The sequence below is a fragment of the Electrona antarctica genome (genome assembly GCF_951216825.1).
Source record: "Electrona antarctica genome assembly, chromosome: 20".
In the NCBI taxonomy this organism is placed as follows: Eukaryota; Metazoa; Chordata; class Actinopteri; order Myctophiformes; family Myctophidae; genus Electrona; species Electrona antarctica.
The window spans coordinates 23,644,311-23,667,950 of NC_136801.1; the positions used below are offsets into that span (position 1 = coordinate 23,644,311).

General features: G+C 43.7%; 3 protein-coding genes across 3 annotated transcripts; 1 reads left to right on the plus strand and 2 right to left on the minus strand.

The window, feature by feature from the left end:
• Positions 1-307: 307 nt before the first annotated feature.
• LOC306913213 (ADP-ribosyl cyclase/cyclic ADP-ribose hydrolase 1) lies at positions 308-10,935 on the minus strand (the record flags this gene model as incomplete). Its single annotated transcript, XM_079489801.1, has 8 exons — positions 308-434; positions 5,098-5,184; positions 6,065-6,157; positions 6,266-6,339; positions 6,632-6,714; positions 8,888-9,023; positions 10,288-10,420; positions 10,856-10,935. 8 exons carry the CDS (start codon positions 10,933-10,935, stop codon positions 308-310), a joined length of 813 nt encoding a protein of 270 aa, XP_079345927.1.
• A 4,636-nt stretch (positions 10,936-15,571) lies between these two features.
• On the minus strand, positions 15,572-19,669 carry LOC306913214 (nuclear pore complex protein Nup155-like; the record flags this gene model as incomplete). The annotated part of the gene is made up of 1 exon (XM_079489802.1): positions 15,572-19,669. One exon carries the CDS (start codon positions 19,667-19,669, stop codon positions 15,572-15,574), a length of 4,098 nt encoding a protein of 1,365 aa, XP_079345928.1.
• A 1,657-nt stretch (positions 19,670-21,326) lies between these two features.
• Positions 21,327-22,082, plus strand: LOC306913215 (transcription initiation factor TFIID subunit 7-like; the record flags this gene model as incomplete). Its single annotated transcript, XM_079489803.1, has 1 exon — positions 21,327-22,082. The coding sequence occupies one exon, from the start codon at positions 21,327-21,329 to the stop codon at positions 22,080-22,082; it is 756 nt and encodes a 251-aa protein (XP_079345929.1).
• Between the last annotated feature and the right edge of the window lie 1,558 nt (positions 22,083-23,640).

Below are 23,640 nucleotides of genomic sequence, written 5' to 3' on the forward strand. Positions count from 1 at the left end.
GCGCGGAGGGTGTTTTAAGCATTGTTATACTTTAGCTATTGAAAAATAGCAGATCTACAATCTCGCTACGAGCTTGTGCCTTGTAGGTTTGCTATTTTTGAAAAATCGTCAAAATGTAGTGCAAATCGAACATTTTAACTCAAATCTTTGCTTCTGGGGGAGTCCCTGGAACAACACATTTTCAGATGGGAGTCCATGGCCAAATGCAGATAATTCTTGACATGAAAAAGGTTGAGCACCACTGACATAGAAACATGAGGTTTTTCAGAAAACTGTCATGATTTAGAAGACATTTGTAGAATGGAGCTCAGGTCAGTCTTGCTGAGCACTGGAGCCGTACCGGCACAGGTGCTTCTCTGTGCAGCAGGCTGTCGGCACACGTCCGACAGGACGACTGTCTGGGGTTCTGCATGCACTGAAGGATCTTCAAAGTCCTGTGGAGTTAATGTCGATTTTGAGGCAGCAAAATTTAGTTTTTAGTCATAGTCTCTTGACTAAAAATGCAACCAAGTGTAAAATGATTTGTACTGAATCAAGTCCCTTCCTAACATTTTACTCTTAGTCATCAGAGCTTATTTTCATTTAAGTTTCCATTTAGTTTTCGTCAGTGAAAAAAGGTAGTCAACGAACATTTTTTGTCGTAGTATTAGTCGACACTGCTGTGGACAAACATGAGCAATATAGTAACTCATTTAGTGATTTTGTGTTGTGTTGTACACAAATAATATGTTATATAATGCACAAAGTGGTTCCCAGTCATGTTTTTCTACCGATATATATGCCAAGGCAAGTATACGTATTCTCCTGTGCAGTTATTTGTACTCTATCAACCATTCAGTATCTTGGCAGCAGTATAGGTCGTGTTCAGCTCTTTCTCTTTGTGTTGTGATTCTTAGAAAAACACAACAGAGGCAACAGTACCGTAGCCTGATATCAGACTGAAGCCTGAATGTGTTCACAAGTGTCTGGACTCAGGCAAACAGTAGCAAGCAGTATCAATATGCTGCAATGTATAACTAAAGTAAATGTCAGGAATTCTAAATGTACTTAATTGGCATCAAAATGTACTTAAAGTACCAAAAGTGGAAAGTACTACACCACTGTTCACAAGTAATAAAACATGCAGACCCAGTAGTCGAGTGCTCCTGTTTTGTATTTTAGTGCAGGAACAAAAGCCCCAAAAGTTGACTATACCCCTCCCCGAGGTATAACAAAACGGGACATAGTTTTTTCATATCTTTAGGATGTCCCGTTCATGAAATGGATTGTCCCGAGATTTACTTTTACTGCAAAAGTCTTAAAATTGATCCATGAAGTGACTCACCACATAGGCAATAAAAAACGCCTATCTGAAAGAGAGAGTTCCAAGTAAATCCTCTGTCATTTTTTACCTGCTGTTTGTTTTTACATCATACTTGCACAAATTGTCTACAGGTAGTGTGCCTACATCCCAGAACAATCAGAATGCCAATATTTGGTTCTAATGTGAATCAGCAGCCTTTTATATAAGGCCTTAAATAGGCGGAAATAGCAAAAAGTTTACTTTTCTGACATTCACTTGTAATTTTGGTCCTACTATTTATCAACAAAATGTGACATTGTTTTTTCATATCTTTAAGATGTCCTCTTCATGAAATGGATGGTCAGAAGTTTTACTTTTACTGCAAAAGTCATTAAATCCATCCATGAAGTGATCCCCACTGAAAGAAACGCCTACCCCCCACCACACACACACACACACACACACACACACACACACACACACACACACACACACACACACACACACACACACACACACACACACACACACACACACATTATATATTTTTATGTTTACATGGAAATTAGAATGTATTATTTTACTGTCCAATGACACAGGCCAAGTTATTGTGGAACATCCTAGTTGGATATTTCTGATGTGAAATGGCACAAGGGACCCCCACAAAAAGTCCACCCCAAAATGGTGCCCTTTTCTGGGGGTTGGGCACCTTCCCCCTCAGTGCTCTCTGCCCCCAGGATGCCAATATTTGGTTCTATTGTGAATAAGCAACCGTTTATATAAGGCCTTATTGTGACCGCAGGTCGCGTTTACTATGAAATCGTACATTTTTGTCCGTCAGTCAGTGTAACACTCTAAAGCCCCAATATATGGTGCCCAGGTCTCATAACATCACGTGGCATCGGAGATCCCTGATGTCATAGTAAATACAACCTGATGTCGCAATTAAGCCCATACAGTATATGGAGATCCCTGATGTATCAATATTGGCCAGCAACTCTACATCTGACCTCAAACCGCGCCCGGCAGTCGGCGAAAACTAGAGTTCTCAACAGGCCTGAAAATGAAGGCCCAGCTCATGTGCCCTCATCAAACCCTTTACACTCAAGACACTGCCCCCGCTGCCACCCTTAGATCTATATGGAGCTGACCTGTTCTGACATTCCATATGTTGATCTGACCTCATCAAACCCTGTACACTCAAGACATGCTCCATATATGGCCAGTACAGAATTCATTCCATATGTTGATCTTAACCCCCATGCCAAAGCGCCAGCGCTCGCCCAGCAGTCACCCAGGTGGATGCGTGCACGTCACCTCGCCCTTTATGACGCGGTCGCTTCTCACCCTCAGGCGTCTTACTGGTTATAAGTGGATCTATCTATCTATCTATCTATCTATCTATCTATCTATCTATCTATCTATCTAACAGTTTTCTTTTCAAGAGTTACTTCTAAATGTTCTAATCCTGATCTAATACTGTAAAAGGCCTATACAAACTTAATAACAGGAAATATATTTTGATGCCATGTTTTTAGTTTACTCACATTCATGTGGAATCTAAGGATGTTTCTGTCTTGAGCCTATGCCTCAAAACAGCTGGAATGACAAAATATTGTTATATAAGGCAACATTGTTGTATGCTAGATGTATAGGTGTGAGTGAGGCCTAACGTCTTCTATGGTACTACTTATCAATCAGCAGCTTATTCTCAATGTCATCTTGAGCATTGTGGGGGGAACTGACTGACTGGGGCCAAATTGGTTTCCATAAGCTGCTGATTGTTGATTATTCATTAATAATGGCACACACGGGGGCACGGTGGCACAGTTGGTAGTGCTGTCGCCTCACAGCTAGAAGGTCCTGGGTTCGATTCCCGCTCGGGGCGCTGTGGGTGCTGGCGGCGTGTTTCCTCCTCCGCATCATCAGTGCCCATACCCGAGGCGGGGTTGGCGAAAGGGGCTTTCTGTGTGGAGTTTGCATGTTCTCCCCGTGTCCCCTAGGGTAGGTACCCTCACAAAAAACATGCAGTAATCCTGGTCTCTAAACTGCCTCCCCCTGGCCAGCCGGGGTGCCTGATGGAGGGGAAAGGAACTGGTTGGAATAACGTGTTCCTTCCACGCGCTACGTCCAACCAGGGAAACTCCTACTGTCAGGTGTAAAGGAGCAACTTGGACACTCAGGCATGAAGGAAGCATGAGTTCAAGTCCGTTGCTCTCCCCATGTCCCCCATATATGGGGACTAGGTTGGCGGAGGGTGTGTAGAGCCCAGGATCACATTAGATAATTGACACAGGGGTGAAAAATGGGTTACAAAATCGTGGGATAAACATTATTTAAAAAAAAAAAGAATGGCACACACAAAGCTGTGAATTCTACAGCATTAAACCATACTGCATTTAGGCTATATGGACCTATAGAATACAACATCAATAATGTGTCATTCTTGATGCTTTCAGGTGTAGCGATATTAGGTCCATCTGAGAATAATAGATTCTATATGAATATGAAGTGGCTGGGTAAAAACATATTGTCTCCACCAGGACGAAAGGCATGGCATCTCTATGTTTTTCACCCTGTCTGTCCGTCCGCGTGTGACCGTCATCTGTACAATAAAGAAACAGTTCTTTCAGATTTTTCATATTCCATCCTGACTGGCTAAGATTGACTTCCAGCCCACAATAACCTGTAATTGGTCTGGCGGAGACCTGTACTCTTGAGTGTAACACCTATGATTCTAACCCAGAGTGCCTATAAAACCCTAGCCTGGCTAATAAGCCAGACTCAAATTGCCAGAGGCAATTGTTTTTGACAACGGCTGATTCGTTCTGGCTTATTAGCCAGGCTAATAAAACCCTGCTCATGTACGGTAGACACTACTGTCTACAGACACCTGTAGACACTGGGGTCACTGTATGCACTTTTTTTGGTGCAAAAAGTTAATTGAAGAATTGCATGACTTTTGCATTCAAAGTAAATAGATTGATGGTTGATACTGCAGTTTCTATGCTTTTGGCTATTTCTGCCTCTAATAAGGCCTTATATTAAAGCCTGCTGATTCACTATAGAACAAAATATTGGCATTTAGGTTGCTTTAGGATGTACCTGACTAGACCATCTGTGCAAGCATGACATAAAACCAACCATGCAGCAGGTAGAAAATGCTTGGATCTCCCTCTTTCATGATTGAGGCGTTTTTCATTATTTGGTGAGTCACTTCATGGATTAATTTCATGACTTTTGCAGTAAAAGTAAAACTTGGGACAATCCATTTCATGAAGGGGACATCCTAAAGATATGAAAAAACTATGTCCCATTTAGTTCTAACCCTGATAAAGAGTAGGACAAGTGAATGTTGCTCAGAAAAGTTAACTTTTTACTATTTCCGCCTATTTAATACCTTATATAAAAGGCTGCTGATTCACAATAGAACCAGATATTGGCATTCTGATTGTGCTGGGATGTAGGCACACTACCTGTAGACCATCTGTGCAAGTATGATGTAAAAACTCCCTCTTTTAGGATAGGCGTTTCTTTGCCTATGTGGTGAGTCACTTCATGGATTAATTTCATGACTTTTGCAGTAAAAGTAAATCTCGGGACAATCCATTTCATGAAGGGGACATCCTAAAGATATGAAAAAACGTTGTCCCGTTTTGTTATACCTCGGGGAGGGGTACCTCAAAAACTAAGCCTCTTTTAGAGGGTTCTTTCCTGCACTATTTGGGAGGTCTCTTCTGAAGCGCCCTGGTCATTTTTCTTTCTTATTAAAGTTGTCCCTGTTGAGAGCACATCAGACTTTAGTCGACACTCACAGGTCATTGTCTGTGCATGTCCAGCGGAACCCTCTGCTCTGCAGAATGCTGATCAGTTCCACTATTGATCCTGTGCTGCACGATTCTCTGCGGCGTAAGAAGAACAAAGAGACAGACTCTCACACCTAAATATATTGTATAGATTATAGAACAGTAAAGGCTCATTCATAGTCTGGATTTTCGGTGGTGAGGTGACCACCGAACTACAACATGACGTCACTGAGCCGTGGTGAAGAGCAAACCACCGCCACCGCCCCAGCCCTTCTCTCTGTTTTTACTCACCACCGGAGCGGTGGTCACCTCACCACCGGAGCGGTGGTCACCTCACCACCGGAGCAGTGGTCACCTCACCACCGGAGCAGTGGTCACCTCACCACCGAAAATCCAGACTATGAATGAGCCTTAACTGTGTTCATGTAACCATAGTCATAGTCATAGTCAAGGAATAAACAAATTGTTATGGACATATGTGTTATTATTACTCTCATGGAAAAACATTCAGAGACCACGAGGAAGCCCAATGTGCTCATGGAAATGAGCAGTTGCTGTGCTATGGAAAGGATAATTTATATTCTGAAGAGGAAAAGTGAAATGTATGATGAGGTTTGGGGGTCTTTTACCCAATTCATAATGATGATATAGCTGTAAATAACTCCTAAACCGTTTATTAGACGCTGTTGCGTTTTTCCCTATGTGCTGATTTGTTTTATTCTCATTTCTCTCTTTTTTTTGTGTCTATGTAAAATATGGGTTACAGGCTTTAGCGGGAACAGCACATGTTCGAGCGCTAGTCTGAAAATTGTTTGGACTAATGCTCCGTCGGAATTACCATCGCTTCAAAAGTTTGGGTATGACTGTTGTCATGTCTTGCAATTTTGTTAAAATGTTGTTAAAAACTGTGTTCATCATAGCAGTATGAGATCCATTTAGTTTAGGGTGTGTACTGTGTGTATGTATGTATCCTCACATAAAGGGTCCCTCCAGGTTGGATACGACCTTGATGTTGACATGGTCCACCATTCGTGGGTTCAGACTGTCCAACTCAACACTTCCAAACATGCTGTGAAATGAAGAAAATAAAAAGATTTAATTTTATTGCAGGCATATATTATACAGTATTATACTGGCATATTTGCTTTATAATGAAAGAATGAATGTCTCACTTTACCTTTTCCTGTTGAAGGCATTGTTAATAGATCCGTTCAACAGAACCGTGATGTTGCCACATGCTGTTTCTGCAAACTGATCAAGCATAAAGACAGTGGCAGTAAGTTACAAAACTTATTTTTTTATTTTTTTTTATTTTTTTTGCCTGAGATGATCCAAATTGTGTTGTCAACCGCTTACATTTTGTGCCTCTCGCTTTACCATACTCTGTTCAACAGATTCTTATGCTTGACACACTTGATAGCAAAGAGAACATTTTTTTAATTTTAGTGCACAACTTCTTGTTGTGTCTATTGTTGATACCTGTCTGTTATGTCTGATAACATCTATAACAAATATATATATAAATTAAAAAACTAAAACGTACATTTTGTGAGGCTTGCCTCCACAAGGAGTACACTGGATGATGGATACATTCTGACCACTCTGGACAAGAACCTAAATCAAACCCTGTAGAACAAAATATTGTGTGTGACTATATGTTTTATAGTGGGTACAGAACATACAGTAACATAGTGCAAGGGTTTTCAACTGATTGATTGATTGATTGATTGAAAAATGTATTAACAGTTTGCAGAATTACAGTACATTTCAAGCACAAACTCAATACAAAGGCTGTTAACTGTGAGTGGACGACCCAATTAAGTAAGCATTACACTTGTTTACAACAGGGTCCACCATGTTCAATTCATCAAAATGATTATGAGCCAGGGACCACCACCCTGACTGAGAATCAACCTGGGGACCACCACCCTGACTGAGAATCAACCTGGGGACCACCACCCTGACTGAGAATCAACCTGGGGACCACCACCCTGACTGAGAATCAACCTGGGGACCACCACCCTGACTGAGAATTAACCTGGGGACTATTGTTGTGTTGGGAGGGGGGATATGGTGGTGTGGGAAATAAAATAAAAAATCACACCTGTGTAAACTGAGTGGTGCAATGCAACTATACGTACTAGGCCTCCTCCCTGGCCTCTGTGGCCTTATTCACACATATCAAACGAACATGCTCTGTTCCGTCCGTGTTTCATGGCCGCCTCAATGCTTTTCCAATGGAAGTCACGTGGTTTGACCAAACACTTGTGTTTGATTGCCCCCCTCCCCCCATCATACACAAGTGTTTGGTCAAACCACATGACTTCCAATGGAAAAGCATTGAGGCGGCCATGAAACACAGACGGAACACAGGATGTTCGTCTGAAATGTGTGTGTGAGGCCTGTGTGTGTGTGTGTGTGTGTGTGTGTGTGTGTGTGTGTGTGTGTGTGTGTGTGTGTGTGTGTGTGTGTGTGTGTGTGTGTCTGTCGCTGCACAACAGTGCCATCCAGCGGTATTGGTGAGGTGGTGCAGCTGTCCGTGCTCAGACAAGGCAAGACAGACACACACACACACACGCACACACACACACACACACACACACACACACACACACACACACAGCTGCTTAATGGAGCGGTTAGGCACCGCTCAAAAATCCTCCAAAAATGACTCATTATTTTAGGAACAAGGTGATGAAGACAAAAGGTCTAAATGTGTTGCACGAAATGCACAACTAGCCCGTTGTCACGTAACCAAAAGTGCAGGAAGGAATCTTTTCTTCAATCCTTACATGTCATTGTGTCCCGTTAGATTGACCATTACTAACCCTAACCCTATCTCTAACCTAAACATACCCTCACCAACCTTAATTAACGCATCCCTCACCAACCTTAATCCGGTCGTTTTAACGCATCCCTCACCAACCTTAATCCGGTCGTTTTAACGCATCCCTCACCAACCTTAATCCGGTCGTTTTAACGCATCCCTCACCAACCTTAATCCGGTCGTTTTAACGCATCCCTCACCAACCTTAATCCGGTCGTTTTAACGCATCCCACGCCAACCTTAATCCGGTCGAACTAACGGGAGGTGGAACCTTAGGGAAGCCCCCAGATCGGTTTCAGTGCAAAAATATCATTTTTTTCCTCCACTACAGGTGTGCAGACTGAATATACAATTACAGGCTACAATTATCTCTGGACAATGGATTGCAAATAATGAACGATGACAAAGAGTGTAACCCAAGAAGATGATTGACAGGTAACCTCGTTCTCAAGGAGATAAGAACTACTAAATGTGTCTAACCGGAAGTACAGGACATGTCCAGCCTTTTGGCAGTGGTAAGTGGTAACTAAGTACATTTACTTAAGTACTGTAATTAAGTACAGTTTTGAGGTATTTGTAGGCTACTTTACTTGCGTATTTTTCGTCACTTGTTACTTTGCAGATTTTGTTTATTATTGCAAAACATACATTAACTTCAGCCCTATACACATTTCGGCCATTTGAAAATAGAACAGAAATAGGATGGTGTCAAAGGTCATGTCTCACCTAGACAGACCACATGATCTCGGTATAGAAGAGCAGGCGGACAAAATACAAGCACCCCAATAGTACAAGTTATATTGTATTAACATAATTAGATTTTATGAATTGAAAAAAAAGTTAACCACAGAAAATGTCTGCCTAAAATTGAAAACCCTGATGGTAAAACATGTTGAAATGTGTCGATCGGCGGGGCAGGGTCACTTCAGGGTTTTTAGCCGGACTATACAAAAGTAAATAGAATCCCTGCACCTATGTCGTCCTCGTGGCCGCACCAGATGAGGTCATTGAACATGTAGCCCACCAAGGTGTCCTCCAGAGTCCAGAAGCCACGCAGCACGGCTGCATAGCTGTGCACCAGAGTCCGGGTCTTACTCCAGAACAGGAACTGATGAATGAACAAGGAAGCAAGAAGCTATTCAATATGGTTTAGGAGTCAGTGGTTCCCAAACTTGTTCATATCAAGGACCCCCGAATTGACACTAATTAGCCCCGCGGACTCCCATTTGAAAAGACATGCCAGGGACCCCCCATAAGAAAAGATTTTCAACCTGTTTAATTTCAAGGACCCCCAGTTTGACATGCATTAGTCTATATACGGTCCCCCATTTAATAACATTTCTATCTCTGGGACCCCCAATTTATATTGTAAAATCAATGTTAATTTTAACTCTCAGAGTTACAGACCCATAAGGGTCCATTTGGTTCCAAATGATAACTTAGCTGGGTCCCCCCTGGAACTCCCTCAAGTACCCCTGGGGGTCCCCGGACCCCACTTTGGGAACTGCTTTAGGAGTCAGTGATTGATTTTATTTTAGTGTCAACCTTTGCCCTGGGCCTAACTGAAGTATATTTGCTCTTTGTATTCGTTGCTGTCGGGCAGAAACCTACTAATTCCTTATGTTTTTTTGTAAATGAATGCCCTACTTGATCATACTACAGTACAGCGTCATGCAAAAGCATCAAAAGTAGCATATCTACAACCTCAAAACACGAAGCGAAGCGTTTTGAGGTTGTACATCTGTTCATTTTGCTATAGTTTTGAATTTGAATCCTGAGAATTAACAGTTTTGGACAGGTTTCCACCCGACATAGATAATATGGTCTTTGAATTTCATATATTATATTATATTATTTTATATATTATACTGAATAAAAATGCTCTGATTCGAGTTGACTTGCAATGGTATACACACTTAAGCATTTAAGACTTTTTTAAAGATTTTAGATTGTATTCTTCGTACGAGGATTAGCGACAAATTGTGATCTACAAGCATACAACGTGTTTCACTGCAAACTTTCTGACAAGATATTTTATGTGTACTGTATAATGGACAAAGGGATTTGGGGGACACTTGACATAACAGTGCGGCGGTGGCTCAGGGGTAGAGTGGCTGGATGGTAACCGCAAGGTTGCCTGTTCGAACCCCGGCTCCCCCAGAGTTAGTGTTGAAGTGTCCTTGAGCAAGACACTGAACCCCTAATTGCTCCTGATGTGCTGGCTAGTGCCTTGCATGGTTTCTGCCGCCATCGGTGTATGAATGTGTGTGTGAATGGGTGAATTGATGCACAATCTATGTAAAGCGCCTTGGATAAAGGCACTATATAAATGCACCATTTACCATTTACAGTAAAAAGAAGAAAACACTCACTCTGTCACAAGACCAGGTTTGTTTTGGCACCATGGCATCAAACAGCTGATGGTAGTGCTTCACCTTTACACCACAAGAGGAGCGCTGGATAACTGCCTCCTCAAACTCTCTCCAGATCAGCTCACAGTCATAGCTGAAACACGCACGCACGCATGCACGCACACACGCACACAAACACACACACACACAGACACACACACACACACACACACACACACACACACACACACACACACACACACACACACAAACACGTCTGCCTGTATGTAATGTGCTGTTTACATTTCTGACAAATAAATATTCAATCAATCAATCAAAAAATCACACCCGTGTGAACTGAGTGGTGCAAGGTCTTATACAGCCTGATCAGCTGTGGTCTGACGTAATGTCAGTGACCATAGCAACCATTCTCATTTTTTTGGGTCCCACGTGGGGCCACGTACAGGTACCATGTACAGGTACACGGGTACATGTACAGGTACACGGGTACAGACAAAGCTGGTTGTTGGAGTGGTTTGCACCACTCAAAAATGTGCAGTGGGACATACAGGGACTGAGAGAGTATTACCTTGAGCCTGGGTGTAATAGTGTGATGTAAGTGTAACACCGTCCAATCACAATCTGTCTTAGGTTGGGTGTTGTCCCCATCTCCGCACACAACTCATGATTAGGACAACACAGCAGCATTATAAACCCTTTGAAATGAATACAAAGAAAGATGATTATAGGTATCATGATGTCAAACACCACAAAGAAATAAATAAATAATTAATTATATAAAGAGGATGACATGCATTGTAAAGAAAAGAAAAGTAAAGAAAAGGAATGAAAGAAAGAAAGAAAGAAAGAAAGAAAGAAAGAAAGGATGCAAAAAAGAAAAATAACTCAATCAAAGGCAGCGGCAAACAGATCTTTAGTTGTGTTTTAAAAGAAACTAGAAGTGTAACACCGTCCAATCACAATCTGTCTCAGATTGGGTGTTGTCCCCATCTCCGCACACAACTCATGATTAGGACAACACAGCAGCATTATAAACCCTTTGAAATGAATACAAAGAAAGATGATTATAGGTATCATGATGTCAAACACCACAAAGAAATAAATAAAGAATTCATTATATAAAGAGGATGACATGCATTGTAAAGAAAAGAAAAGTAAAGAAAAGGAATGAAAGAAAGAAAGAAAGAAAGAAAGGAAGGAAGGATGCAAAAAAGAAAAATAACTCAATCAAAGGCAGCGGCAAACAGATCTTTAGTTGTGTTTTAAAAGAAACTAGAAAAAGTGCCCCTCGGGGCACAGGTCTCCACCAGGGCAGGTCAGGTTGTGGCCTCCTGGTGGCGCTATAACAGGCCAATGTGAAAAGGGTGGGATATATTCCTCAGCCTAGTAGGAAAGTCTGTGAAAGATTTCACTTAAATCGCACGCTGCGTTCATGATTTGAGGCTTTTTGTTCAAAACGGGCCAATCCTGCAAATTTTGAAAGCTAATGTTAGCCAATCAGGATGGAATATGAAATATCGGACAGATCTGTCTTGAGCACATGACTATAGAGATACTGTGTAACGATTTGTGGGATTTTTGGACAAAATATGGAGTCGGCCTCCTGGTGGCGCTATAACAGGCCGTTCTGGAGAATTTGGGGCAGAGGTTCATCGTTGGCATCTAGGGAGTGTGTGTGCAAAGTTTGGCATCGACCGGGTTAACGGTGCCGGAGATTAGCTGTACACAGACGGACGGACACACACGGAAATACACACACACAGACGGAGTGTAAAACACACACGGACGGAGTGCAAAACATACTCTCTCCCCATGCCTTCAGCCTGGTGGAGACAATAAGAGTGGCAGCAGACCTGTGGATTTCTGTGAGTTTGTTCCATGTTGTGCATAAAAACTAAATGCTGCTTCCACACATTTAGTTTTGGTTTTAAGGACTCCCATGCAGATGACCTGAGAGATCTGGATGAAAAGAAAGAAAGACAGACAGACAGAAAGAATCCCACCAGTATAGTCAGGGTCAGTGACTTACGTAGCAGGCTGGACAGTGCAGAGGACTGTAATGTTTTATGTGAGGTCATGGTGATGGTGAGGGAAGCCTGCTCTGGGTTCCCTCATTGGTCTTCACAACCGAGACAGATCTGTGGCAGAGAGGCAAGTTGAAAGTGTATACGTGTGTGTGTGTGTGTGTGTGTGTGTGTGTGTGTGTGTGTGTGTGTGTGTGTGTGTGTGTGTGTGTGTGTGTGTGTGTGTGTGCGTGTGCGTGTGCCCGCGTGCGTGCGCGCGTGCGTGCATGTGAGTTTGTATTTCTGGGAGAGTAACTTCATTAAAGATGAAGTGAATGAAAGTGTTTGTGATGTCTGCATAAAAACAAACACGTTAGTTTTAATAGCCTTATAACGGTGACTGCCCCGTGGTTCAACCTCCCGTTAGTTCGACCATGCGTTAAGGTTGGCGACCGGATTAAGGTTGGCGAACATAAAAGCCCCCGGCTACACCCCCCGGCTACACGAAAATTATTTTGCAACAAGTTGGCTAAACTTAGTTTGTGAGTTTCAAACACTTTTTTAATATCATGTCTATAAAAGGCTGTAGCTACTTTGATAAAAAAAAGAGATCACTGTCACAGCCCATACAGAACTGTTTCTCAATTCTGGAAGATGGTCCATGTTAATTTAGTCCCTCCAGAAGAATGCGGGCAAAAATCCTTATCATGCGGGAACAAATCCATCATTATGCAATTGAATATGTGCAGGGGGTTGATGAGAATTCATGCTGTGAAATGGCGGGAATTCGCTCAAATTGATCTTGGGAAATGTGTGGAAAAAATGTGGGAAGTTATAATGCGTTTTGATGAAAAAAGGGTATTCTCCTATACATCCTGTTCTCTCTAGGCTACTATGTTTGCAGTGCTTGGTAAATCCAAGAAAACAAAACATCAAATGAGTTCTTACCATTTCGGTGTATGCTCAAACCCTAGGAAACACCAACAAAAGCTATACTTCCACCAGAGGGACGTCCATGGCTCTTCTCCTCTTGCTGTGGTGATATGAGCAGCTTGTGGCCTCTCCTCTCTCGGCCTTGTGGTTGACATAATCCAGAGGCTGGTCTTCATAACCCAATAAAAGCAGCTCCTTCCTAATTCTTAGGGAACAGATAAAGCCTTTTTCTCTCAGCTTGTCAGTCCAAATAGTTGATCCACATGACTCTTGTTAGGGTGCCATTAAAAAGAAGGAGAAAAAACCCCTCTGACTATACAGCCCTTTCTCTATGACTGGGTGATGAGAGCTTGAAGAAGAAACATTGGGCCCTATCCTTACCCTTATGCTTAAATGTTGTAAGCATTTGTTTTGCTGTTTTGAAAAAACAATTAAATATAGTTCAAGTAGCCGATCTACAAGCTCACAACGTGTTGATGTCGATCGGCTATTTTAACTATTTTTTAAATGTTTTTCAAAGGAGTAAACAATGCCTAAAAAGTAGCGCGATTGTGATTCCCGTTAGTAACTGTCTGCATTTTAAAATTTTGTTTTGTTTTGTATGAACAAACAACTTACAATACAATTGTATTTATTGTGTCATTTATGAGGTTCTGAATGTGACTTTAATAGATCTATAGATAGATAGATAGATAGATAGATAGATAGATAGATAGATAGATAGATAGATAGATAGATAGATAGATAGATAGATAGATAACCTTATTGTCATTCAGCAGATACATAAAATGCATAAGAGAACGAAATGTCAATACATATTAAGGAAATTAACAGTTTTGACTTTTGAGTGTGATATATTCTAACTTTCACCGACTCCCGTGGACCACTCGACCCCATTTGTTTTACTGAGGTTAGAAATAAGTTTGGGGTTAAGTTTAAGAATATGGTTCAGTTTAGGCATAGTTTTACTGATGTTAGGTTTAGGAATAAGCCGGTTTAGGCATGGTTTTACTGAGGTTACGTTTATAGGAATAAGGTTAGGGTTAGGCATAGTTTTACTGAGGTTACGTCTATAGGAATTAGGGTTAGGCATAGTTTCCAAAACATACTGGTCAGGCTACTACTTGGCCTCACTCCCCGAACCCACCTCACCCCTGCCCACTTTGACAGGCTGGAATGGCTTAGGGTTGACGACAGAGTACAGCATCTTGCAATGGGTCTGGTCCACAAGATTCGATACACCACCAAGATACCCATGTACCTGTCTAAATACTTCCTTAATGTCAACAAAGTCCACACCCACAACATCAGAGGGAGTTCAACAAACCATGTGCAACCCAGATTCGGCACAAACCAAGGGACTAAATTCATTTTGCTCCTATGCCACCAAAATGTGGAACGCCCTACCAACAGTTATTAAGACATGCGAATCACTTGACTCCTTCAAAACCGCTCTCTCAAAGGGCAACTACGGACGGCTGCAATTCGAAACTGGCCCCCGTAAAATCTGAATCCCCCACCCACCCCTTTCCCCTCACTGTATATGCTTTTTCCCCTTTTTCCCTCCTCTATGATGATTTCCTATATTTCTGAGGGGCGCTAGCCCCTCCTATACTACAGCTACAGGTTTAATGTTTGTGTTTAGTTCAATGTTTGTTTTAAAAACACCATTGACAATGAAGAGAAAATGTACATCATCTTGTCCCTAACACAAACATTAAATCCCATTAACAATAAAGAGAATTTAATGTTTGTTTTGACACCGTTTGTTTTACATCATCATTACATCACCTAATCACCTCCTCCATGTTGTAAGATGATACGAGAGCCCCTCACTTCACACGGTTGTGATTTTTGGCTTTATAGAACTGTATATTTGTACGTCTCTAAATGTTATGATGAATTGAACATGGTGGACCCTATTGTAAACAAGTGTAATGCTTTATGGTGTCATCCACAGTTAACAGTTTTGTATTGAGTTGTGCCTGAAATGTACTTTAACTCTCCAATCTTTTAATAAATACGTCAATCAATTAATCAGTTTACCAAGGTTACGTTTAGGAATACCTGGTGGCGACTGTTCCGAGGTCACCGGATTTGCCCCGGGGCAACTGTGTTTTGGGGCAAGCATTTTAGTATTCCTGGAGGGGTACCCCATCCCTCCAGCTCTTGCTTAAACAGAAAATGCTTTCTCAGGTCGCGATACATTTTAAGCTAATTAATACTTTCTACTGATTGGCTGAAGATTGACCGCCCACCTGAAAATATATTGGATTTTATTGTTGTTAAAGTTCTATTTAATGTATGCCAAGTGGTCTATCATTTGGCCTTGATGGTGTATTCAGGGGTTACACAGAGAAGCTCAGTTGCTCCAGCTTGGCCTTCAGGGATTTGAAGTTACCAATGTTTTGTTGCAAGGCGGCAGAGTTAGGGCTGAGACCTTGCAGCTCCACTAGGTAACCACAGATGCTGTCAAGACACAAGTTAGTGAATCGTCGTTGTCTGTCGTGCACGAGTACTGCACTGGGGTCGTCCACATATCCTGAGAGAAGCACATGGATACACTCCATCAGGTGGAGGGGCTTCTTAAGGCGTTGCCAACAAGGATCCCGTGTTTTGGAGAGTCGGTCATAGACTTCCAGCAGGCGAGGCAACTGTACTCCAATCCCCCGCATGGTTTCCGTGACAAAGCCTGCGTTCCAGTTCGACTTACACACCTCCTGCTCTAAAAACCTCACTAGGAATTCAAGGGGAAAGTATCTGGGAGTTCCAGCATAGTTATTTCCGAGCGACACCACTTTACACTTGAGGGCCCCCATTCTGTCCGCAGGACTCATGGCTACACTGTCGGCCAGCTCTTTCTCCATGATCTCCTGCCACAGCGAGCACACTAGAGTCGGATCCGAGTGTCCAGCGCAATGAATGATGGCCAGCTTGCACTCTGACAAATTAAAACGGTCAGCAAACTTTTCATAGAGCTTAGCGATATCCAGAAGTTCCGAGTCCAACTGTGAAATTATATTCCTCCCTGAGGGATGTCTATACAATGCGTCCTGGATCTGTACTTGGATACGCACCACCTCCATCTTTTCTTCAAGTTCATGAAGGAACTCTCCATCGGCCCAGGAGGAGCTCCTAGCAGACAGGATGGCTCTAGAAATGTACTCCAAACGCTGCTGCAGGGGGATCTCAGTGCTGTACATGTCGGCAAGGCGTGCCAGTACATGGGCTGCCTTTCCAAAGTTGCGTCTCTTCTCGTAGTATTGCCACAAGAGGTCCATGTTGTGCACCTTACTCCGGGCCTGCTTTATCATGTGCATAAGGTGTTCCTCCAGGAATGGAGAATTCATCTCCAGCAGCTTATCAGTAAGGCCAGCCTGGATCAGCCAGTTGTAGAGGGCTATGTGAAACAGCTCATCCTTAGACCTCCGGGCCAGACCCAGCATCTGTTCCAAATGGGCAGTGGCATCCTCATTACTTGGCATGTCATGGTCAGATGTCAGAACTGGTGGTGCAGGCTGCTCTGGGACGCTAGGAGACTGAAGGGCAGCCATGCTCTGGTTCACCAGTTCCTGCATGGCATCTGTGATGCATTTATAACACGACAATCTTTCCTGCCATGCCGTCTGTCCAGCTCCGTCCGCTTCTGGCTCCCCGCTCTTATAGAAGCGGAGTCCCAGACATTGGGGATCCTTCTTGTCCGCTGCCGCGAGGCACAACTCCAGGACTCCCTCGTAGAAACGAACCTGCCTGTACTGAGAACAGACGAGGGGCAGGTCTGTGTGACGGCTGATCTGCTGGTACAGTCGTAGAGACTCTCTCAGGGTTCTCTCTTTGTCCGCCTGGTTCTGAATCTGCCAAGACCTCTGCAGCAGCTCATTAGCCTCGGAGCACACACTATCATCACTGCTGTACAGTAAGGGACAGACGTCCCTGAGGTGATTACTGACCGCATCCACGGAGTCACTGTTTTCGATGTTAACGTTAATAAGCGCTGTGATGAGAGCTCCTGTAAGCTCTTTCCCCCGAATTACCACATCCTTAAAACTCACTCCCTTCATCTGCTCCTGGAGCTCCTTGGGGAGCACTGAGATAACGTGGCTAAACTGATGGTCACAGAGAAGCTTCCAGAGGGCCAGTGTCTGACAAGAACGATGAACCAGCTGCTGTATACCCTGTAGGGACATTTTCTCATAGACCTGTGCCTCCGTGTGAAATCTCCCCTGGAGCCCCTGCTGAACGTGCTGTGAGCTGGACCCGTCGGACCGCATGACACCCTGTGGCCTCCGTTGAGGGTTGGCAGGGGAGCTGAAACTGGCTGCTCCCAAAGATGAGGGGATGAACTGCTGAGAGTTCTTATCAAGGAATTCCCGCAGACCCTCTAACTCCAGGAGGACCGCCTCCAGATCACAAGAGCTAACGCTGCTCTCCAGAATAGTCGTAGTCTGATTCCCTTTGTTAATCTTCTCAACAGCAAGGCTCCCATCCCAGATACTCCCCAGAATACGGGTAAAGTAGACGCTGACGCCATTATGTTTTCCTGAGAAGACCGCCTCAGGTTCAGCCGACATCGAAGCAATAGGGGCAGCACCAGAAGGGATGGGGGTCGAAGCCACAAAAGGTCTAATTGGTGAAGGTAAAACACCTGGCAAAGGAGAGCTAAACATGGGTCCAACATGGCTTGGAGATGTGATGGTTGAGGGGAATCTCATCTGTGCTTCTCCATATCTGAAGAAGGCTCTAGCAGCCCACACTGAAACATCTCTGTCACAAGCAGCATTAGAACAAGCCAGGATCAAAGCTGTGGCACACGCTTGCTCCTCCCCATGCAGCTTGAAGAATTGTTCAATTTCGTCACCTTCTCCTCCAGCACCGCTAACCAAGAGGTGGCGCAGTTGGTCAACCGGACGCAGCTTATGGAAGATGTGACTACCCTTAGAAGACAGAAGGACAAATCTTTGTGGGGGGACACTGTGTTGTTTAACTACCACAGGCGAGTCTATAATGGGGACCAGGTCTTTGTTCAGTGGAGTAGAGACCTTGGTGGACCTCTTCCCATTAAGAATGCAGAGGGCCCAGGAATGACCGTCTACATTGGACATTACCTGAGTCTCCATCAGGGGTTTCTTGAAGGGGAAAGAGTCGTGGTTGATGCACCACAGGTTGTCGCTATCCTCTGTCTCAGACGCAGCCATTAGTAGAACTCCTTTGCTAAGTAGAGCCTTGTGGACCCTTGCGGGTTTCTGCAGGGTCGAAGATGCAGAAAACCCTGGTGGAAGACGGACATGCACCAAGCAAAGAAGGCTGGGTCTCGCAGTAACATGCGTCTGTTGTGTCGATTCATGGGGGGTGGTGCTGAAGTAGAGACGCACACCTCCATGAGTAATAGCAAGCAGGTGACAGTGTAGAGACTCAGATCTGTCAATCACAGAGATCTGGACGATAGGTTCAAAGATGGAACGATCAATCGTCCTGGCGATGTTTGCAGCTGCTCCCACAATGCAACTCTGTGCCATAGATGCCACGTGACTCATGCCCATGCCATTGGCACCTAGGTCATATACCTGTAGGACTCCTTTATCTGAGCGTGTGAAGAGAGTGTTGCGAGAGTCGTCAATGGCTATCTGCACAATGGGATCATCATCTGAGAACCAGAACTGGAACATGGAGGGAAAAAGAAGGGATAGTCTGCTTTGGGAGAGGTTGATTTTTTGGCATCGCTGGTTAAACCAGTCTGCCTCGGCCTGGTGGTACACAATCTCATACAGGCAGCCGTCCTTGCCTGCCACGAAGATCCGTCCGTAGTCTGTGGAGGCGATGGCCAGGATGTGGATGTTGTCTGTTGGTACAGAGTAGAGTGGTTCCGGCAGCAGTTGCATCCCACCATGCATGCTGTCATTCAACCCCGTATGGCCTTCGGGGAAACTGAATCCAAGGATAACCACGTCCACTGGAGTGGCCAGTACCAAGAGATAGTGGATGCTAGGCTGGAAAAACCCTGGCTTTGGTTTCACGAGACCCACCGACAGGATGGTTTCAACGAGACCATCAAAATATGCCACATCTCTGCCATCTTCATAGTTCCACATGAAGATGTGATTGTCTACGGTGAGCCACGCTCGACTTATCTCGGTAAAGACTCCCATCATGCAGTTGCACTGCACGTGGCCAAATTGCTCCACCAGCTCAGGAGGTAAGGGTACTCTGTGGACCGCACTAAGCTCCGGGAAGTTTGGCACACCAAGTAGCCCCAGTCCCTGGAGGGGATAATCCACGTCTGACATTCCAGAGAGCAATGGTATGTCATGGGAGCGAACCGACAGCAGCTCTGACAGATCAGGAAAGCAGCGGTCCGCTTGCAGGTGTCGGTCAATGAGTCGACCGGCACTCTCCAGCGCCTCGGCGAGCGCAGCAGCCGGGCTGCTGGGTCCAACGCTGGACGGCATGATGCTGATGCTACCCTACCACCACCACGGTATTAAGCTGTGTTTCTCACCAAAGTGGCTGTAGAGTTAGTTTCCAGGGACACCGATATGAATTATGAATTAAATATTCTCAACAAATAAACAAAGAGCACTGACAGGCAGCACGCCACAGTCCATGCACTACAGCTAAGTTGAAACACACACACTTTTAAGGAGGTCAGATGGGCCCGGTTGAAACCTTGCCCAAATATGGAGCTGACTGATATATGTCACATAATGTCTGAGAGAATGAGATCCACAAGAGACTCCAAAATTGATATGCATTTGTGCCGTGCTGTTTTTTAATAACAATCATACATGCATAAAGTGATTAATATAATTGTGATAATATGTTAATTAAGAGGGCCACACTAGGCCATGACATCATCAGTGGTCCATACGCAGCATGCCACCATACTGGAGCCACATGCAGTCCGCATTCGAGTCTATGACTCGAGGCACCATGCCACTGAACCATCAGGAGCTAACAGACTCCAGGGCTCCATTTTCATCACCGCCCATATATGGAGTTGACTGATTTGTTTGTGCCTGATGCCATCACAACAGTACATTGAGGTTAGCATAGGTTAGTCATAGCTGCATTGGGAACTCCTTATATGGTTATGGCTGAGTCATGTATAGGATTTCACTTTTCACAACAGCTATGACGTCTGTCACGTATTATAGTTAGTTATAATACGTGTTAGTTATAGGTAAAGTTAGCTTAAGTTGTGGCAAATCTGCAAAAAAAATGCTTACCACTAGCTTTCTTCACAGATGTGTTCATAAAGGTGTCCACTATCACAGAAAAACATTGTTCCAACCCAACTCCCTTGGGAAACTTTGTGACAGCTGCTGAAAGTTGGGGTACCATTATCAACCAATATAAGGCAAAGAATTCCAAATTTCATTATACTTTAAGTAGCATGTGATGTGTCAAACTAGGGGGTTTTCATGATGCTGAATCCATTCCAAGCATTAGTTTTGCACAAAAAACACTCCTTGGGCTAAATTCGGCCATAGCCACTTGGCTTGTGCTGACCTCATCACATTTGTGATGACGGCTATGGGCATTTTTAGGCAAAGGAGTGTTTTTTGTGCAAAACTAATGCTTGCAATGGATTCAGCATCATGAAAACCCCCTAGTTTGACATGTCACATGCTACTTAAAGTATAATGAAATTTGGAATTATTTGCCTTATATTGGTTGATAATGGTACTCCAACTTTCAGCAGCTAGCTGTCACAAAGTTTCCCAAGGGAGTTGGGTTGGAACAATTTTTTCTGTGATAGTAGACACCTTTATGAACACATTTGTGAAGAAAGCTAGTGGTAAGCATTTTTTTTCCCAGATTTCCCATAACTTAAGCTAATTTTCCCTTATTATTAGTATGTCACACCAGTTCAGGAATGGATGACATCATTCTTGTTGTTAGATCGGCATAACTAGGTACTCTCCAAATATGGTGATTATGCCCACTAATTAAAGTTAAATAGGGGTCATGAATGCAGCAAAAATACACTGCAGAACAATCAACTTGTTCATTTTTCACGGAAGCTGTTGTCTCTTAATTAAAGTCAACGTTTATGCAGCAGTGTTAGCTGTCGCATGCAAAAAAAACAAAGCAAGGAAAACAATAATGACTTCTAAATACAAAAGACGAAAAGTTGTCAAATCAAGGAATAACGAAACAACAGAGGATGCTCCCAATGACCAGGAGAGTCAGTTCATCCTCAGGCTGCCTACGGAATATGCATCAACAGTAAGAAGCATTGCTCAGTCTACCAGTGCGAAAGACAGACTCACCATCAAGTTCCACCCGGATGGTCATCATGGAATTGTAACAGTGGACCGTGTCTCCTTGGCCTGCAAACTGATGAATCTCCCCTGCGTCCTGGAGTCACTGAAAACAGTAGACAACAATACCTTTTATAAGACTGCTGATATCAGTCAGATACTGGTGTGCACGCTAGATGGAGACCTTAACCCGCCGACTGAAAGCACAAAGAGCAAAATGAAGGACAAAGAAATGGACAAGAGGTTTCTCTGGAATTACGGCATCACTCGCCCCCTGAAGAACACGCGGAAGAGAAGATTCCGTAAGATGGCAAAGAAGAAATATATTGAGTCTCCTGATGTGGAAGATCAGGTGAAGAGGCTGCTAAGTGCAGACGCAGAGGCCGTTAAGTCCACGTATAAGGTGGAAGCGACGGAGGAGTCCCAGGAGACGGACCAGTACGGCTCTCTGGACAACAGCCTGGGCTCCTCACCGGCCACCTCAGGACACAAGCTGGGCCAAAGGTCCAAGACCCAGCGGGACGAACTGAGGGAGCTCTTTGATGAAATCAGCAGCAGCAGCGAGGAGGAGGATGAAGTGCAGTGGCAGAGGACCTGAACATCTAGAACAGGGGTTCCCAAACTGTGGTGCGTGCACCCCCTGTGGTGCACCCCCTGGGCCTGTGGTGCACCATGAATTCCTGTTCTGTCTATAGAAGTGTCTATTTGTACGTCTCTAAATGTTTTGATGATTTGAACATGGTGGACCCTATTGGAAACAAGTGTAATGCTTAATTGGGTCGTCCACTCACAGTTAACAGCCTTTGTATTGAGTTTGTGCTTGAAATGTACTGTAATTCTGCAAACTGTTAATAAATTCTTCAATCAATCAATCAAAAAACCGCGCGAGCGCCTTCTAGGGGGTGCGTGACATGAAAAGGCTAATGGTGGTGCTATGGTTTTATTTTAAATATATGAACAAATTATGCCAATAATATATGGCAAGTATATATGGCAGAATATATGCCATATTCAGGTTCATATATGTGGATATATGCGCATATGTGGATATAGGAAATATATGTCTCTATATAGCAGGTGGCCAATTTAGAATAATATGTCACATATATCTTGCACATATAAAAAATATATGTTCATATATTTCATTTCCATGTGGGCCCGGGTGCGTCAGCTAGGTCAGGAGGTAATGGGGTTTGGCCGAACTGCTGATGTAGAACATGGACGACGGCCTGGTCAAACACATGCATGCAGGAGGAACTGAGTCTGACTCAAAACTGATATAGGCTACTACAACAATAGTGATGGAGTATCAGGTGCAGATGAAATCTAGGATATTACCTAAACTCTACCCCCTCTGTCTGAAGGAAGCCGAACAAAAATGTACCAGTTCACAATATGTAACAATAAAGCACAACAAACCTTGAAGAAACAGCAAGAGAACATCATGTAAGTAGAGAACCAGGCCCTGAAGAATCGCAGGCATTTGGTTGATTGATGTTACAGTGTAAAACAGTCTATTGGCAGCGTGGAAGTTAAGGAAAATACAGCATTCTTCTCCTTTTGTGGATAAGCAGACGAATTTCCAAGATATCGGATGTTCAGAAAACCTGTGGTGGTTTGGGGCCACATGGCACATGCGATGTGAATGACTCTTTTCAGATGTACACCCGTTCTAGTACAAGCCTTGTACAAGTTCCAGTGTACATGATGTTCTGGACCTTCAAAGCTGATCAAGGAGATCCTCTCATGTCTCTAAGGTCTGCATACTTCACCAGCTAGAACAAAGGCCCATTTTCCAACCTGACCAGAAACTCCCCGGAAGCTTCTGAATTTCCCATTGGTCAGGAAATCCCACTGGAACAGGATAAAAAAGAGAGAGAGAGATGTGGATGGTCCACATGAGCAGAGCAAAGGAGCTCTGCTGGCTTTGGCTTTTGACTTTTAGTTTTTAAATGCCAGTGGTGGAAAAAGTACTCACAGCTTTTGTCCCCACACCACACGTCTCAAGATTTGCCATTTTGCCATTGACAATTCCGCTAAATATGACGTAAATTAATCATCAAAACATTAAATGCCATTGACATTGAAGGGAAAGTTCAATGTCACAGGCAACAGGCATTCTGATTAGCCAGTGTGATGCATGATGATAAGAGCCC